This window comes from Cygnus atratus, chromosome 3, assembly GCF_013377495.2.
Source record: "Cygnus atratus isolate AKBS03 ecotype Queensland, Australia chromosome 3, CAtr_DNAZoo_HiC_assembly, whole genome shotgun sequence".
In the NCBI taxonomy this organism is placed as follows: domain Eukaryota; kingdom Metazoa; phylum Chordata; class Aves; order Anseriformes; family Anatidae; genus Cygnus; species Cygnus atratus.
The window spans coordinates 86,318,481-86,338,595 of NC_066364.1; the positions used below are offsets into that span (position 1 = coordinate 86,318,481).

Consider the following 20,115-nt stretch of genomic DNA (forward strand, 5'->3'; position numbering starts at 1 on the left):
TGTCACTAGATGTATCATTTGTTGGTGTGCCTGACAACAACATACCGTAAGAATCATAGGGGTCGATGTTTGGGTTGGTTGTATTCCAGCCATGGATGAGGCCATCAGTTCCCCCACTGTAACACTGTTCACCGTTACTGCTCATCACCACACAAAGCACTGGTCCACTGGAACAAACCCCAACCCCCAACAAGTTGACTATTAACATTTTCATTAAGTGATGAACAATGTCAATCAAATCCTCAAATTTCCACAAAAAATGCAATAAATTTGCTGCACTGCTTGCAACAGAAATTCTGCATTCTCAGATCATATGCTACAACACTTCCCACAAGAAAACCTCCACAATATTTGGTAACATAACTACAGTCAGAACAATTTAGTCATTATGAACATGAAATATGAAATGTCTTACACTTTAAAACTATAGGCTTTGTTATTTCACGTAAGTAACTTTTTTCCTTTTAAAAAATTACAGGCTTCTTCATGAAAATGATTCGGTAGATTTTAATTCACTGGGAACAACTTCATTCTACATATGCACATATCCAACAAAACGTCAGGAGATACAATGATGAAAAGAAAACTTAGTTGAATTTGAACTGTATAATTGTTACGGTTTTCCTTAAAAAACTATGCTGTACTTAGTGTCAGACAAAAAAGATCTATGCAGAAAGGAAATGAACATATGCAGGTGTTTTACATAACATGGGAACTAGAAGCACTACATGAAAGCACTAATAGAAGCACTAGTAGAAACACTAGTAGTTGACATGGTAGAAATTTTAAAAAATTCTGTCTCTGTTTAAAAGTATTCTATTTCTGAAAATACGATAATGTTCTTAGCAAATACTCACTTATGTGCTCTGAAGGTATATATTGGCTCTACATCAAGAGAAGCACTCCTAAATGAGGTACAAGAAAATGTTAACATGTGTACAACCTTACACAATGCTTTACAAAAATCTGCCAAAAGTGCTAAATTCTTAAAATCAGTGCTACCTCTTTTGAAGTCTCCCCCAAAACTCCTTCTCCTAACATGATTTTTTTCTATATCTAGTAATTATTTGCATTCTTTCAAAATATGATAGGATTTTTGTTTATTTGTTTATTTAAAGACTTGCAAGATTGAGAGTTCAAGATCTCTCACACAGCAATCAAACCAGCAGGTGCATCAATAGGAGGAAAGGAGTGGAGGGTTATCAGTATCAGTTGGAATATATCATTAAGTGTTCCCACTCCCTACCTGATGAAAGAGGTTTATGACACTTTGCTTTTATACCAAAGCTGTAACACAGTTACAAATCACTTTAACTACTGCTCAGGTCTTTACCAATCAGGGGTTATGTCATCACAGACTTCAGGAAGACCAGAGGCTTTGCCTAATCTTCCTGAAAGGTATCATGTACTACTCCCTCAATATGTTAGCCCTGCTAAGAATTTGCTTGTTTCCTCATGGCCACAGCAACATGAAAGAGACACTGTACAAGCAAACCTAGCAACAACTCCATCAATGCCTAATTCTGTACATAGATATATGCATTTATATGTGTGTGTCTATATAAGCTTATATAGTGTACACGTGTGTATTTATATACAGATGCAAGCACACTAACAAGGCTGCATCCAAATATCTTCACTAGTAAATTAATTTGCAATGATATCTACACAGAAAATATAAAAAATGTGAATGGTTTTCATTTTCAAAAATAAAATGCATCAATGAACATGTGTAGATTTCTTCTGGTGCTCTTTAAAAATCTCCATAATTCTCTAAGAGCTTGTTTTCCTGTTCTTAAATTGAAGAAAAAAATCCCGTTAACTCCCAGATGAAGCTCCATTTATATAAATAAAAATGTTTTAATGGAACAAAACAAAAAATCTTACTTTTTTGCTGGGGCTGTTTTTTGTAAATTCCACATTTTTAATGTATGGTCCTCTGAAGCTGTTATTAACACTGGTTCAACTGGATGAAAAGCCAGACCTCTTATTCCATCAAAGTGGCTTCTTAATGTGAATTTGGGGTTCCAAGTCTTTCTCAATGCATCCTTATTGTTTGCTATCTAATAATCACAATTAAAAAAAAAAAAAAAAAGAAAAAAAGGCAAATTCACAATTAATCTGGAAGGCATAAGGAAAGGAAATCAGAACTTTAGTTTGGCATTTTCAGTTGTCAAATTACCTCGCCTATTTTTCATAACAACCTGTTCTTGAGCAACAGTCTATTTAAAACTGATTAGACTACTTAAAATGAGTATGAAGGTAGATGTATTCCACAAAGGCAACGAGTACACCTCTGCAGCAATGCACTCCGACCAACTGAAATACTCCACATCTATTAAGTTACATGATTTAAAAGCTGAAAAGTACTTTTCTGACTGATACTTCTGTAAACTTGATTTAGTATTTGAAAGTTGATCTATATGTACTGGCTCATTCATTAACACTGGGCTTGAATCAAGCAGGCTGTGGTCCCTAAATATTGGGAGTACCATCAACATAGCATCTCTAAAGCAAAGATCTAATGGAAACGTAGAAATGTCTTTGCAGTGCAGAAAAGAACACCAAACTTACTCATCTAAGGCAACACAAGCTTCTGATAATGCCAGACAAGTAAACTGTGCCAGAGGAGGAAAGAAAACCAACGAAAACAAACAACAAAAAACCTCAGCTACATACTAAGTATACAACTGGCAAGCACTCAGCTATCATATACACAGACAATTACTGAGGAACAAATGCCACCAGATCCAAAAAGAAAGCCCTTTAAAAAAATAACAGCTACTCAACACTGCTCCTCCGAACAAATGATGTAAAATGCCAAATGGACTTTTATGATTTCTTCAATCAATACTGCCATAATTAAATTTACCTTGCCATAACCACTGGAAACGGTCCATTAATAAAACATTGACATAAACAACTATGACTCAGATATTGATGATTTCATTACAATAAAAGCTATGGATAATCCCAAATAATTTAGTTTCATTAACTCCAAGAAAGAGACGACTATCAAGAGACATTTTGAGAATGTCAAAGAACACACACAAAAAAGGTTTAAAACAAAAGTGCCTTTTTTACATCTGGCTTTATTAATAAAACTATGCTTCACTTATGAGGTTCCATAGATTTTAAACAATGAGAAAGGAGGCACAGCAAACAGCAGGTTTGGTTTCATCACGTTTCTTTGTAATTATGCACTGTCGGCTCAGTGAGACAGCTCAGTTTCTTTGCCAGTCTACGGAGTTCAGTTGGCTCAGAGGGAACAGACAAATGCTGGAGCCGGAGCAAGGATGGGGCAGGACTGCAAAGTTAGCTCTGTCAGATTTTCTGGAGACTGGCCAAGAAAGTCTCAGCAAAAAGGGTGCAACACACAGAGTATTCACAGACGTCCAGAGTGGAATTCGGTTGCCTAAAGACAGGCATCTAGCACCTATTTAGGTGATGGAGGGAACGGAATCTGACCTCCAGCTGCCGTACCAGAAGCACGGGTCCTGTGTCGTATCTGTCAAAGCCACACAGACACCTCAGTCACCTAACAAGACATGCCAGTTCTGACAGAATAGTATTCCCGATTTGTTTCTCATTCATTCAAAGATGCTCTTCCAAAAGAGTGCAAGATGATTAGCTTAAAAACTGGGAAGGAGATGGAGGGCAATCCCAGCCAGCGGACCAGCAGCAGAGGTGGAGACAGACCCCAGCCTGTTTGGCCACCCCACCAACACTCCTCTTCACTAAGGAGACTTGCAAGAGCTGCAAGAAGCTGGGTTACTGGCAAGGCAGCTAGCCTCCTTTTCTCTCTCCCCCCTAAAATACAACAGTGAGGCAAACTGAGATTTGAAAAACAGATCTTGGGGGGGGGGAGGTTCGACCCCAAAATTAGCTCCTGATTTGGTTTTACTTGTAACTGTAACAGCTGTGTCTAACTGTATAATGTATACAGATAACTTGAAAAATCCTGAAATAGCTATGGTATGCACTTAGGATTATGGACAATTCTGATGCTCAAAGTTAAAGGCAAACAAGCAAGTGCCTACTGCAGACGTCCCAAACCTCTGAGTCAGAATATAATGTGTTATTGCCAGTATATTATGCGTAATAATTTTGTAGCTTAGATACTTTTAGGTACAGTGCTCAGTCTGTTACAATTTTATGAAGCTTCTTAATCTACCTGGAAACTAAAAAGAAAATAAATAAGAACCAACTGAAGTAAACATTTGTTAAGACAACAATATGCAATATTTAAGGGAAAAAAAAAGATAAACAGTACTGGTTAGTTAAGATAGTACTAGTTAGTAATCTGGGAAATTTCACCTTGTTATCCCAAAAAGGAAAGTCTTCTCTTTTAAGTAATAAATTAATAACCTACATTACTAATTTAAAACCATTCTTTAATTTACTGCCAACCAAAGCAACATTTGAAAAACCTAAACCATAATATGAAGTAGCATAATACTGCCATGTTTTGTAAGAAAGGAATCCAGTAAAAATGACACTGAAAAGAAAGGGCCTGAAAACAGGAACCTGTCTGCAGCTCTTGAGAGAAAATGAATTTAAAGAATGATCCACGCAAAAACTTCCAACTTCATTCTCTTTGTGATATAAAACCGACACTCAAAAAAACTACTAAATTTCTACTAATCCTACTAAATCCTACTTGATTCCCATTTGGCAGGTATATACGTAGTCCAAAATAAAAGCAGATTATATTATTTGTAAGCTAAGCTTTCAAGGAAGCTTGAAAGGGAAAAACTAATCATTCATTTTGTTTCAATAAAGAGTACGGCGACAAGAGCAAAAAGCTTCACAAACACTTTTTTTTCCTTTATTGTCAGCACTGGAAAAGATAAGGGGTAAGGCAAGCACAACTACGAATCCTGATCACTAGACTTAACATAGGATTTAACAAGTGAACAAACAGAAGTTAACACTCCCAACCATGCAGGATGGGATGTGGGTAGACAAAGAATGATAGATTCTGTAAATAAAAGCTCTTAGTTCAAGGTATGGAGACACAAACACTACAGTTTATACAGACACCTGAACAATGAAGTCAGCCACTGAAAGCATTAAGCTCCTCTACAGATGGTTTAGATGTGTCGTGTCCTCTGAACTTAAAGAAAATCAGCATCTAAGTTTTCAGATTAACTAGAAAAAAATGTGATCTGTAAATCATCTTACCATCTTTTTGTAGACAAAGTTATGAAACTTTAACAAAAAACTTAAGATCTGAGAACAAGTTAGGAGATGATGCTAAGATACAAAGTCTTAGTAGAGATGTTCTATTTCATTGCAGTCCGGATGATTCAGAGTCACATGCTCAGAAACTTGCTTTAGTAGTAGAGCATGTCTCTACAGTGTCACTCTCAAAACATGTAAACTTTTATTAACTATGCAATGTATTGCTCTATAAGTGCATGCAAGGGTAGAGCTTCAAACTAAGAACCTGAAGGTTATTTCTGAAATCTCAGATTTTATTTGTGACAGTAAAATCCCACATGGTGATTACTGAATAGTCAGATTTACTGAAGGCATGCTTCCTTCCCAACATGCAAGACTCAAAAGTTTTATCTATAACCACTCAACCTTGAGAGAGCTGGGCAATGCAACCTAAATACTAATTTAAAGTTGATAAATCACAAAGATGATGATTAAAAGTAATAAGCATCTTTTCAAGAAATCATAAATATACACCAAAAAAAAGTTCAAAAAAGCATTTATAAGAGAGATTTTTGATACAAACTGAAAGAAGAGGAAGCCATATGTTACACGCACAGACACAGAAGTGCTGGCCACAGTGACCTGCTAAAAGTCTCTGGTGCAGCTTCCCATTTGAGAAGAGACTACTGTCCACACCAGATAAGGTCAGCAATATCTCTCCCTAGCCAAGCATTAACCATCTTCAAGGATGGAGATTCCACAGTTTCTCTGGGCAAATATTTTTTCCCTTATGTCTAATCTGAATCCCTCATGCCATAATTTTTTACTGTTTCCTCTTGTTTTAACACCTGACATTACCAAGAAGCTTGGCTCTATCATCCTTGTAAGCATCCTTCCAACACCTGTAGGGCTGCTATTAGAGCACCCCTTAGCCTCCTCTACATCAAACTAAACAAGACCAGTTCCCTCAACATTTCTTCATTAGTCACATTGCACTGGAGACCCTCCAATTTCTCCACAGTCCTCTTGAAGTGGAGGGACCCAAAACTGCATATAGATATGGCCTCACCATTAATAACCACTTACATCGTAAGTCAGCGAATCTGCCTCATTGGCTACCGTGAGGCCTGCCAGTTCTCCAAGACCCAGTTCATTTTCAAGGGCTTCATCTGTTCCCATAATGAAAGATTTCCCTGAAGAAGGAGGGAATGTTAAAGCTTCCACTGCAAGAGAAAACAAACAACAACAACAAAAAAAACACCATGAAGCATGGGTTTACACAATGTTGATTTATAAAAGCATATTTGCCACTTCTGAAATACTAAACATCTCTCAAGTAGTTTAGTGTAAAAAGACATAAAAGGATCCATAAAAAATAGACTTCTAAAGAGTATCATTGTACTTACCAATTAATGGTATCCTCTGAACACTCTAGGGTGTGCATTACTCAAGACAGTAAGTGTAACTAGCCACAGGAGGGAAGAGTACGCTACCATTCGCCCATATATAATGCAAAGTAACACAGAAAAGCTCAGGCCCTTCCCCAGCTCCCCTATAAAATATGCAAACAGGACCTGTAGAAGCAGAAAAAAAGTACCCAAGAAGAGCTGGTGGGAGCAGCTGGACTTCCTTCTTAACACTGTATCTGCACATACTCAAAAGCATGTCTACAGCGAGGCTTGTTTACATGCACTACCACCTAGCAGTACGTCTGGAAGCTGAGAATTCACTGCTACTTGTAAAATTACTGCAACTGCCAAATAGGTCAGTCAGTATTTAATTCCGGGTTTTTACTAGCAGTATGCAATCTTAATTTGCAGCTGCTATAGCATGCCTATAGGAGCTCCATTCACCATCCCATAAACATATCCATATGCAGATTCACTAGAAATGGAAGGACAAAAGGCTAAGAGGAGAACAGTTCATATAAGGCTCTGCATCAAGTGATACAACTGGAAAGAAACTATGCCTTTATGACCTTCGCTCTATGACAACTCTCCAAAACTACAGATCACAAAAGGGGGACTGAATAGATAAAAATGTGCTATCTTCTGGACATGACAGACTTTACCTTATGTCTCAAATTACAAGGGTTTTTCAGTAAATTACTTCCCAATCAAACCACCCCCCTTAAGTTCCATTGTAAATAAAAGACCTTGCAAATACCATTGCTACCATGGAGAAAAAAGGAAACACCAGCTCATTCTCAGCATCTTATTTAGTCTAGCAGCATCAACAGTAAGTTAAAACTGAACAAACCATGGCTTACAGTGAATAGAAGATTTATTCAGGCTGCTTCCCCCTTGTCTAAAGGCGTCAGGTTCAGATTCTATTCAATTCCCCTCCAGACCATCCAGCAAAAACTAACCCAGTCTTCGTGATCTTTCCATTCCACTCATGCACCTCTATGAATTGTCCTGTTTGTTTTCAATTACCCTTTAAAATCAAATAAAAACCCTTCAGCTCTGCTGTTTGATTAGGTCTCTTAGTTATTACCTTTTAATTACAAACACCCCTTACCTTCATCACCCTGAAGTCTAAACTATCACTCTCTCATTCTCTCTTTTGACCTTATGATGCAACATTCCACTCAACACCCAATACATACAGGATGTCAAATCTGGAAAGTTACTAGAATTAAAAAAAAAGTATGCCAAAAACATCAGCTGGTCTCAGATTTGCAAAAGGAATATGCAACTAGAAGCTTGTAATACTGAACTCAGACTAGTAACAGTCAACTGTCCTCTCGCTTTCCTGAGAGCCCATCTGAGTCTCTAAATTAAAAACCACAATCTTGAAAGGACATGAAAATAGAGCTCTGCAAATACGTCTCTCAATACATGGGAGAAGGTTTGAAAGGAAACATTCAACCAAAAATTCCTATACTTCTTGAAGTGTTGCTAAGTTACCCCCTTCTTTCATAAAGAAAATCACTGAGCATGTAGGAAACAGAACTACTGCGATCTTCACTAACTATGCCACACAGCAGGCCTTTTTATGCATCTTAATTATAACTTGGCCGACCTACTTTTTCACACTCACTGAAAGACTGCTAAGTCAACACCATGTTTTGCTCATTTTTCTAAAGACACATTTACCATTTAAATAAAGAGCAAGATACGATCTTTTACCAAGTTTATATATCCTAATATATTTATTATGCTGCATATTACAGCAACTCAGATGTTGAACCAAATGCATGATTTAGCAACTTAAAGAGGTAATATTAATGAAGGAACTCACACACTATGTTTTGCAAAAATGCATGGTTTTCCATGCTTGGACCGAGCCACTATGAGAATTTTTTGAATTTTTGGAACATCTTGTGGAAATTAACACATTGGCAAGCTGTAAGTCGTTCAATATTACTGTATAATCACCACATGCATTCCAAACCTATACCTAGGCATGTGTTTACCTGCAGAGCCTCTTTTATCTTTGAATTAAAAAAAAGAACATGTATGTGCATGTCTATGTATACATATCACACACACAAATTATGTGCATAAAGAGACACTTATATATCAAATGTATATTCCACACCTGTCTGCTAGAGCTGAGCATGAACACAAGCAAATCAGTTAAGATCCCCATAGTACAAAGCCACCAAATGCCAAAGAAGTTTTTTCCATCATGTTCAAAGGTATCCACCCAAGGCTTTTCTTAAATTGTCTTGACCTTCCTAGTAAAGACTGGAGGGGAGGAATGGGAATGCCATTTATTGCATTTAGACAGAATTTATAATGCCGAATTAGCATTTATAACGTGCTTACAAAGAGGATATTCTTTAAGAAGAATTAACTATAAACATCTACCTTTATAAAGTGTATGTAATTTTTCAATACTTACCTTCATCTGTCCTGTTTATCTCATGTTCAATGAGCCTTGAGCTACTGGGCCTAGAAGAAGGTGCAACAGATGGCTGTAATGAAGGGAGATCATCAACATCTCTCAAGTTTGCAAGCATATCTTGCAGCTTTGACCTGTTGGGCCCTAACCAGAAAAACAAACAAACAAAATAGTTTACGGATAATTCATAACAGCACTATTTATATCAGATATGGTACAGCAGTACATGCAACAATGGATCCTACCTTGCATTAAAATGTTACCATAGAAAAATAATGAGCACCTATTCTCAGCAGTAACTAATTATCCAGCATGAAATGAATTTCTTGAAAAGAAAGCGACAGAAGCAACTGAGAATTGCAAATGCACAACTTTCCCCACTTTTATTAACTCATACTGTTATTTGCATGGAATGCTCAAGAATGCCTCTGACTGGGTCACAGCAACAGTAATTATTAGAGTAGTTACTTTTCCAAAGCAATTGATAACACTTGTGAATATTTTAACATTTGTGCATCAGGTACTTTGTGCGGCAAATTCTTATGACAAGATGATGATTTTTAACTTATTTGTGCAGGAGTGTAGGATTGTGGAACTATATAATCTAAAAAAATATAGCTACATTAAAATAAAAATGCAACTGGATTCACTGGCCTACTTCCTGAAGCTACATATGGTGAAGACCCATTCCCTTCTTGACACTTACCTGTGCTTTGCTCCATCATTTTCCCACATCCCTGTTTTGACTGTTTTATATAGGATTGAGGCTGAAACATATCTTCGGTAGTTTTTCCTGTTGTAAGTTTAATTAAGAATGGGAAAATGTCTTACCCATAGTCCATTATGGTTTTTCCTAGACCAGTAAATAATACAGCTATTTTTAAGCAGCTTTAACACAGAAGTGTACTGTAATATATGTATGCTGTTACTACTTCACAGGAGTGTTTACTACAGCCTTGCAAAATCTTAAGTTTACTAATGCAGTTGCAAACTCTACTTTGTCCACCCTAGCCATAATGATAGTTAATTAACTAAATTGTGTTCGTCTGTCACAAAAATATTACTTAATTGAGAAAAAATTAAGTAGGATTTTGCAAGATTGTTTTACTACAGTATCTGGTTTATAAACACAACAGTATTTTATTTAGCAGCAGTTTAGCACTTAAACATGATTTATGATGAGACTAAAGTCATAGTTACAAGCTTTGTACAACTTAATGTCAAGATTTTTAGTCCCTTCTTTTTCTCCAGACTTCCTTCCTCACGTTCTTCTTCACTATGTGCAATATAAGACATAGCTGAAAACTGACTGGGATTTTTCTCGATTTTTTCTGGATTCCCATCCAACAATTGTTTGTCCATGGAAAGATGCTTAATTCTGTTCTGCAGTAAACCATTTGCTCTCCCAAGATCAAACCAATCAAATCAATCCAAAAGGTACTGGAAACGTACTAAGCAGTAGTTATCTTTATGAAGGAGCACTGGATGACCAAGTGCTGCCACCTTACATCTGGAATTTTTCTCATAAATGTATAGAACAAGTTCCAGTAATAACTGCATCTATATTAAAAATATTAAGTTTCATTACCAAAAAGAAATAGTACTGAATAGCTGCTCAAGAATATAATTTCAGTAGTTTGACTAAATAACTTCTGCTAAATTAACCCTACAACTATTCACCCTGACGCTGCATAGCAAGTTCGTGTATTTTAAAAATAACAGGCAAGTTAGATATCAATTTCACTGAAGTCATATATTGGTATGCCACCTCTAACTTAACCATAAAGAAATTTAGAATCAGTTTCGTGAAGCATGAACATTTCAGTTGTCTAACTCAACTCCTTGCCAGGCTTGCAAGTTCCAGTAACTGAAATGATTCCAAATATAACAAAAATATCACCTAAGGAATTTAGAGTATGGCAATGATTTACTTTAAAAAAAAAACTTTGTGTATTTGATTGAGTAACTTCAGCAACATAACTAACTGCTGAGACTCATCACATCAATACAAAAGCTAGTAAAACAAGTCAGCCTCAAACAATAATGCGAGGATCTGACTTTTTGCATCATTAGGCATGTTTCTTTGGAAGTGAGAATATCACTGGTATTAATAAGCATCTTCCCACAAAGGGAGAAATATCTCAATTTCCTACCAGATTACATGCAGTATTACTAGTTTACGTCATTTACACATGAATTCTCAGTATGGCTAGAAGTTTGAAACAGAGCTGCAAATACAGTGCTTCATTTTAAACACTTCATCTGAGTTCAGAAAGTTTCAAGTTTAACTTATGAAAAATATTGGTTTTATAAAATGGATTTGTGTTTCAGGAAACATAACAAAAAACTACAATACAGGGCTAGAAACTGTATTTCAGATACTGATCACAGTTTTTTTATTTGGGTAAAAATACCCAATGTTTTTAAAGATTATTCCCACAGATAAAGTCAAAAAATAAATCCCATCATTCACAGATGAATGGATCATCAGAGTTACTTCCTATTTCGAGCCCTGCATAACAAATTATGATAGTATGACTTTCATGTTGTGAATGTTAAGTATAAACAGGGGTAGAAATTAACCTGTTTTTTCTCTCTGTCATCTAATATGATAGTCAAGAAAGTTTCTGTTGTTACTTAATTTACATATCAGACTTTAAATCTTCCTATGAAACTGGCATGTTTCCAGCTAAAAAAGGGTTCTGAAATTTTCTATATTGAAGTGTAAAGTACTAAACCAAAGCATTTTACAATTTATGCTTCTGCATAACAAAAGTATAATCCCTTCTCCAAGCACGAATTTTCAGTTAGTCCAACACGTGGTTGGAAGAAGTTATATCTAATCCAGCTACTTATCAGGTAACTTGATTGAATATCATTAATTTCAACCCCTGAGAACTGGTGAACAGGAAAGCAGTCAGGAGCAGCAAAGTAAAAGAGTAAGTAATTTTAGGAAAACATTGAAAGAGAGATAGAATTAAGGGTATGAAAGATGTGGGACTTATGATTTTACGGTGCAATGTTTTCCACTTACTCTTCACCCCCTTTTTCCCCTTGCGCTCCTTTTTGTATTGTTCCTTGAGTTTGGTTATTACTCCCTGGTCGACATTCCAAGCTTCAGGCATGAGACACTGGTCTTCCTTTTCTAAACAAAGTGAAACAAACGAAACATCCTTTTTCAGTAATGTCACCAAGTGACCTCCAACTGAAGGAGGTAACAGCTGCTGTATTTGTCTTATTTTAAACAGACAGAAATAGCACCAAGCTTGTGAAAGCTACGAAACTGCTACTCCCATCCCACTTTTATTTGCTCACAATTTTCTTAACAAGAAACTGACATAAAATTTCATGTCTAATTGCTACAACCAGATACACAGCTGTTCATAAAATGCAAGCAACATTTACTTTACAATAATTCAGGACATTTTTTTCAGCTTTTTCTTTCCTCTAAGGAAAGAACTACTACACCTAGAAGCAACAGTTATGTTACTGGTCAACATAACATTACCACTCTGATTTTGTGTCACTACATTTCAAATTTTCATTTCATAGCCTTTGTGATATGCTGTCATTTACACAAAGCAGAAGCACAACTATACCTTTTTGGAATATAGTATACACATCACCAAGCTTTGAAGAAAATACTAAAGCACTAAAGCCACGAAATTTCACAAAAAGGGGAAGGCCTGAATTTTTTTGTATTTGAAAAAAACTACACAAAACATGTCAACGTGCCTAATGACAAAAAAATCCCCACCTATTTTTTGAAACCTCTCTCCCAAATTGCTTTAAATTAATTTAAAAATTATTTTCAGTCCAGTTTTTTTTTTTACATCAATCAAATATTCTAGACCTTTAAAAATATATACAGTAATAAACTTATCTTTAAAATAATTTGCAGAAAGGGTGTTATTACATCTGCAGGGGAAGCACAACACTACCTATTATAAACCGAAGGAGTTATTTGGACAGACAATACAAAAACATGCCTGGGTTATTTTGGGGACTGACTAATTAGAAAGTAACTGTGCAGAAGAACACCTAGTGATCCAAGCCAACACCAAACTGAACAGGAGCCAGCAGCCTGTTCTTGTAGCAAAGACGATCATACCGCGCTTTACCAACTGTAAGGTAGCCAGTAGAACGAGGGAAGTGATTACTCCCCTTATTTGGCACTTGTGAGACTACATCTTGTGCACTGCATCCAGCACACTATTTCTTTTCCTAGTACACCTGGTAAGTATAATACTAAGTACATCGCATTGATATAGTATAGCAAGTCCAGTGGAGCCACTAAGATGTTTAAGAAGACCGGAAGAGATGATGTACAAGGAGTAGCCAAGAAAACTGTTCAGTGTGTTCAGTGATGCCAAAAGAAGCATCTTTAGTGCTGCTTACACCTACCTCATGAGCATAGAAAAGACAGACTCTGTTCAGACTTGCACCACAGAAGGACAAAACATATTTTACCTTGGAGACAGTCAAATTCCGGGAGGCAACAGGAGTTTGAACTATCTCAGCCTTCAAAGCCTCCAGTCATGATCCTATACTTACGATTGACAGATTAATTCAAGACCCAAAGACTTGAGGCATTAGCCTTTTTGCAGCACCTATCAAGTAGAAAAGTAGTAATAAACTGAAGAGAGACTCTTAAAAAGAGTCTGTGGGCTGCGTCATGTCCTCTTAACACGTATGCCCAATTAAGTACCACTAATGATCAACAATTAGGTGATGAGGAATTCCAAAAGGTACATGAAAGTCATGTTGGAGGAAAAAAAAAAATCCTGAGACCAGGTTAAAAGTTTTAAGCATGTTTTTCCTCCCTAGCTAGACAAAATTTTTTGCTCTCCTCCAACAAATAGTTTAAATGGATTTATACTAGCTAGTATGGCTTCCAGAAAACTACAAACTATTTTAGGATGCTTCCTGCATGTCTCACAGGTTCTGTTCAACTTCACATGCAGATCCTGAACTATGTACAAGTGCTTTAAAATTAAAAAAATTCGGCGAATGCTTCCGAGGACCTTTAAAGTTAGAAAGGTCCCACACGTTACTATAACTTATCAGTAATGCTTAAAAATCCAAAACAAAGCAAGGACTTTCTCCGCTTCTATCCTTTACACACAGCATCTGTTTTTTATGCTACATTTAACAGTTTCACTTAGGTCAAATTAACCTAACTGATTCATAACAGAAATTCCTTGAAGAAGCTTATTCTTACATACCGTCATTACGAAAGACATAAGTTGTGAGATATAAATAACTAAAAAACACGAACATCTGTAACTCAAAGAAAACCCTTAATACTTCCAGAAAAGGAACTACTACTTTCCACGATAATTTCTTTTTAATGTTAGAGTTCTGCTCATTTGTACTCAGCTGTCATCAATGGAAGTAAAAATAAACTTGAAGTGTGAATTTGAGAACAAAAATGCTCCTGTTAGCATACTAACTTTTCACTGACACAACAAGTATACTTTTCAAGCATAAATGGATACATGAACACTGAAAAGTGTTAAAGAGAAGAAGCATCAGAATAACCTAATAAAATTATTTTTGATAAAAAGAGCAACATTCCTAAATTTGATTGGTGAACAGAATACTGACTGCCCTATCTAAAAATACTGAGACACATCCTCTTAGCAAAGAGGCTACACCAACTGAACAATAATTTGGAGTCTAACTATGAGCTGATAACTTCAGTGAAATACATCATCTAGAGCTGTTGGATCATGTGAGAGCCACTGCTCCTGTGGCTGATTTCTGTCAAGGTTTCAGTTCCATTATAAAGCTCAATTATTTCCCATTCATCTTCCATAGTTCCGTCTATCCCCACTACCATATAAAACTTTACAGAGAAGCTTAATGAGGAAAAAACTTCCCATCAAAATACTTAAATCAGTTCTCTTCTTTCTTCCCTTCCCTGTGCAGTAGGTTTATGTGGAATATTTATGTCAAGGTAAAGTAAATCCTGGCATCTGCAGGACATGACCTTCAAGGACAAAGAGAATAGTTTGTGAAATTTCGCTTTATGACTAGGGGGCTTGAAGATATATATATAATTTAATAGCTTATAAAAGAAAATTTGAGCAACAGAATAGATCATATTGCCCAAATTGCTAATACACAATTAAAGTACAACTAATTCCGACTTTATGACTCACAGTACTTGCTGCATCAAAGCAGGAGAAAGCAAAAGAAGATGAAATACCTTTCATGTTTGGAATTATAAAATACATCTTTATCAGAGTCCTTCATTAGAATTGGCCACTGGAAAAGATACATTGAGATCCCCCTCACAGAATTAAAATTCTATCTGACCCACTATTAAAAAAAAAAAAAAAAAAAAAAAGACAAAATGACCAGAAGCATACACTTCCAACAATCCTTACCTAAAAGCACTATAAAGAAAAATAAGAATACTACGTTTTGAGGATCTGTCTGTCAACATATGATTTACTATAGCAATACTCAAAAGGTGCTCCAATCATGACAGAGATCAAAATCAATCCATCACAATACATTCTTAGAGCATTTTTTTTTCTCCTGGTACATTCCATTACATTTCCTTACCCCAGTCTGTTCCATCTCCTGAACTCCTTGATTCCCCATCACCTTCATCTGAGGTAACCAAGAAGTCAAACTCTTTCAAAGCTTCTTCTGTATCTCTGTCTTCACAACTGTCAGACAGCACTCTTTTCCTTACAATCTAAAAGGTGAGGAAGGAAAGCAAAAAGCTGAATTAAATTACATGCACTTTGTATTATACCTAACGTATACCAGTAATGTCTTGTCTTCCATGCAAAATCCTAACAGGAAATTGAAAAAGCAGCAAGAAAGTATATATTAATGGGAATTCTGGAATTAACATAAAACTTTCAATCAAATTTCTGTGTCATAATCATAATTGTTTGTAGACTTTTTTCCAGTAACTACCAATATTCGATCACTTGGTAATGCATCTACACTGACCTAGATGACTACTAATCTTTTTAATACCAGAAAAGTACAAATTCATTTTTAATAGAGGTAAAAAAAAAAAAAAAAAAAAAAAAAAAGAAACAAACTAAACACACAATGCTGTAGAAAGGACAGCAAAGCCAAACTGGCTCTGCTACTCTGAAAACAGCCTTTTTAACTCCCACCTCTGAAACCACTCTAATTACTGACCAAAATATGAGTCTAGAAAAAAACTGCCAAGCGTTAATTTGCTTAGGTTTGACAAAAGTCATTCTATCCTGATTACTTCCTCAGATATTACTGTTATTTACACACAGTACTTCGAAGTTTAAACTGTATTTCCCTCACCAATTCTAAAACAAATTTGGTAACTGGAAAAAGAAATACATGTTTCAATGAAGGACCTCACACCACAGTATGCTTTTCTATTATTTTTTGAATAAATGTACTTTTCCCTCAATAATCAAAATAGACTAGCTGCCTTAAAGTTAGTTAACTAACAGGTGAACTGATAATTTTGAAATCTGTAGCAAAAGATTTACTCCTCCAGAAAAATTACATTCATCGTGGTATTTTGACATGGAACCTTGCTAACAGTAAGTCTGAGCAGACTTCAGTAGATAGGCCAACATCTCATAGTGCATGAAGATAAATGTTTCCTCTAAATTAAATGAACCAATTTTGAAACCTAAAACAATACTCAACATCAAGCTTCATTACTTCAGCAAGCTTAGTGAACATACTATATTACAGATGATTTTACAGATGAGTCTTGGACATTAGTTCATAGCTCAGCAGTGACAGAAACAAATTTACAGAGATCCTTTACAACCAATGAGGTCGTTTTTTTAAGTGTTCGTTCTTAAAATTGTTCATAAAAATGATCACATCCATCAAAACTCGTATCTGTTTCAATTGTTAGGAAAAACAACTCAATGAATCAATATTAATTCTGAAAAGAAGAGGATTAAATTGGGTATTGATTGTATGTATATAATGCAATCATTTGACCAAATCACATTGCAAAGTATACATCGGGAGGGTTCAGGCATTTGACTGAATTCACAAAGTTTATTAACTATATACAAAAATTTTCCACTTATACTTTTTCTTCCTTCCACCACCTACTTAAAAGAAGAGTATTTCAGTTTTGTATCCCTACAAGGGGAAATTTCTACAAGTCACTTTAAATATTAAATGCATTTATATCAATATTCAAAAACAATGCATGTTTGACTTGCAACATTACAAACAATACCTTCAATGTAAGCTGAAAAATGTAAGAAAGTACATGTAGTACCTTGAAAACTGTATCCAACATATATAAAAAAACCACTACGCAGTATGGAATAGTTGGAGGACAATTCATCATTTGTCACTCTAAACTGAAAGCAATATAGATAACAAAGCTTAACGAACTCAGAAATGCATATGTAATTCCTCTTATGCACACATGCTTGGACAGACCATCATAAAGATGCATTAATGATTTGCACGTGTACATACACAGTCATATACTTTGCATATAGGCATCTCATTAATCTCACTTTTTCTGTTCTTCGTAACTTTTTCAATTATTTTTTCCACTCACTGTTGCGGTATCAATGATTGTTTTCTCTCTTCCTTCAATATCTTCCTCATCTTCTTCATCACTAAAGTCTGCAGCTGCATTTTCAAGGAACTTGAAGGTCTCTAGCAGAGAGGCAGAGTCAGTCAATTCTGGCTTCCTAAACAACAACAACAACCACCAACACCATGAGTCAAAATAAATCATAATGAAGTCACTGTATGTCAAAATAAATCATAAAGAAGTCTGTTCTGTTTTATGGTGTCTAACAACACTTGAAATTAAAATAAGCCTACAGGCTTATTAAAATGGACTATTACAGGTAAAACTGTGGGTTAAAAAGCTAAATCTTATCCATAAATCCACCTTATTACAACCAACAATTATTCCTCATCCAGCTGCAATTACCAGGACAGGTGCTTCAGTTTTTTTATTGTTATTTTAAAAGCATTTTCAAGCACTTTCCATTGGATACATGCCCCAAAGCCAATACTGATGTATCTTCACTGAAAGCCGCAGCAACCAGGATATGAGTTATAGCTACAAAGTTGACCTCTCACTTGTACCTCAAGGTACAGACAATTTTGCTGCCGCTGCTATCTGATATTCTCCACATTGTGGGAAACATCAAACTCTAGATCTATCATTCATTAACTTTTTAGACAACCTAAATTTGCCACTATAAAACAATGTAATGGAAAAATATTGCTGATGACTAAGTAACAGTCACATAGATGTTAATATTAAACAAACAAGGAAACGGATGAAGATTGGGTAAAATTATGACTGCCAGCATTGGCACAAACTCGGGGAGTGCCTCTCAAACAGGAACTACAAGGATCGTCATATTAACAACTGAAGAGGAAGAATCCAAGAAGCTGGACTATAACCATTATTAAAGAAAACTCAGATGAATGTAAAGCAATCCCAGAATTAACAACAGGTACCATGTTTTCTACGCAGAAGATGTACTTCTCCATCAATATTTCAAAGATAAAGTATGGAAAAAATTTATTCAGTTTGAATTTAGTGATTGCTTCCAGTAAAACCTTTCAAATTCTTTATACGACTTTAAAACAGTAAAGGAAACAAACGTTGTTGTTTTCTTACCTTTAATCAGTAGTCTGTGTTGCATAATTCATCACTACATGCACGCCATCTTGATTTTCAAAACCACTGAAACCACAGAAGTCTCTCCCTCTCATTTCAGAATTGTAGTTCTAAATTATCTTCTACAGTCATCAAGTGCCAGCAAGTGCCTTGCTAAAGCTACTTATTGCTTCTGCTGTGACCCATTTCAAAAGGCTCAATCAATTTACAAGCCTACAATAGTAAGGCCTCGTAAACTCCCTGCAGTGTAACACCTGATTATCTGTCCATCACTCACTTATTCCAGTGTTTCTTCATAACAGTTTGCAAAGGCTTATTACAGGAAACATTCAAGGGCAAAAGCTCTCACGTGTAACACAGCATGATAAACAGAATACTTCCTTCTTTATTCAGTCTCAGCTCAATTATTTCCATGCATAAATGACAACCATTAGCAGAAGTGGCTTCATCAAAGCCTCAGTATGTCGGCATCTTAAGACAGTTTGCCATCCCACCCTTTTCTCATGGACTGAAAATACCTGTAAGGATTTCACTTGACACTAGAAATTCCACATACACAGCAGCATAATATGCCATGACACCACTGTACATTTTCACGGTCACTGGTTTTACAGAATATATTCCTTTCACTTCTCTTATCTATCTTAGATGAGAACAATCTCAAACACGCTTCCAATTTGCCTTGCTTCTTGCACTATTTTGTCCTTCCTGTTTCTATGACAAACTTGAAAGCACTACATAACATTGTTCTTTTTCCTTAATTAACTACTATATTGGCAAATTATAGCACCTCATGTATCTCTAGCAGTAATATACAGTTTCAAAGAAATCTTATGGGGCTGTCATTTTGCTGCTTCCAATGCAGAAATGTAATGTGCTTCACTTGACTAACTTCTTGATTTTTAGGAAATAGTGTATGTCCTTGTTAACTTTTAGTGGACTAAAATGTACAACCAAAACTGCATTCCCATTTTTTTCCTGTGTATTTTGCCATGTAAAAACATTGTGGTCTCGTATTAGCAACTGTCAGGCATACCACAGTAAATAGCAATGTATGAAGTACTACCAAATATAGAATAGAAAATTTTTAATCGACAGAACTTGTTATTGCATGCCAAATATCCTTCTACAGACACAAGTATTTGTAGTAATTCATACCTATATTAGTTTCTCTACTCATTTGATCTTACAGTAAAGTTCAAAGTGACCACCGAGAGAAGATTTTATCTCTTCTGCAGTAACTATTCTGCATGCAACTATCTTATTAATTATTACATCTTTTAGTACGCAAGATATATAATTAAGAGTGTATCTCCATTTATACAGGCCAAAAAAAGCACCTTATGAACTAGAAAACACGAAAGCTAATCATACATTCCAAAACTTCTGCACAGTAGTAAAATGTACAGCCAGCATAGTACCACAGAAGATTATTTGTCCTAGAGAACAACTTCCAAGAGAGACTT

General features: G+C 35.7%; 1 protein-coding gene across 4 annotated transcripts in view; it reads right to left on the minus strand.

The window, feature by feature from the left end:
- The window catches only part of STRN (striatin), a 62,715-nt gene that overhangs the window by 9,315 nt on the left and 33,285 nt on the right, over positions 1-20,115 (minus strand). For 2 of the 4 annotated variants that reach the window (XM_035563408.2, XM_035563398.2), the window contains exons 6-14: positions 17,564-17,699; positions 15,586-15,721; positions 12,047-12,157; positions 9,719-9,805; positions 9,013-9,156; positions 6,250-6,386; positions 1,888-2,063; positions 858-905; positions 46-167 (exon numbers count right to left, since the gene is read on the minus strand). In XM_035563408.2, coding sequence (XP_035419301.1) covers positions 46-167; positions 858-905; positions 1,888-2,063; positions 6,250-6,386; positions 9,013-9,156; positions 9,719-9,805; positions 12,047-12,157; positions 15,586-15,721; positions 17,564-17,699 — 1,097 coding nt within the window. The remainder of the gene's footprint in view (positions 1-45; positions 168-857; positions 906-1,887; positions 2,064-6,249; positions 6,387-9,012; positions 9,157-9,718; positions 9,806-12,046; positions 12,158-15,585; positions 15,722-17,563; positions 17,700-20,115) is intronic. The other 2 variants (XM_035563413.2, XM_035563421.2) reach the window with 1 other exon arrangement.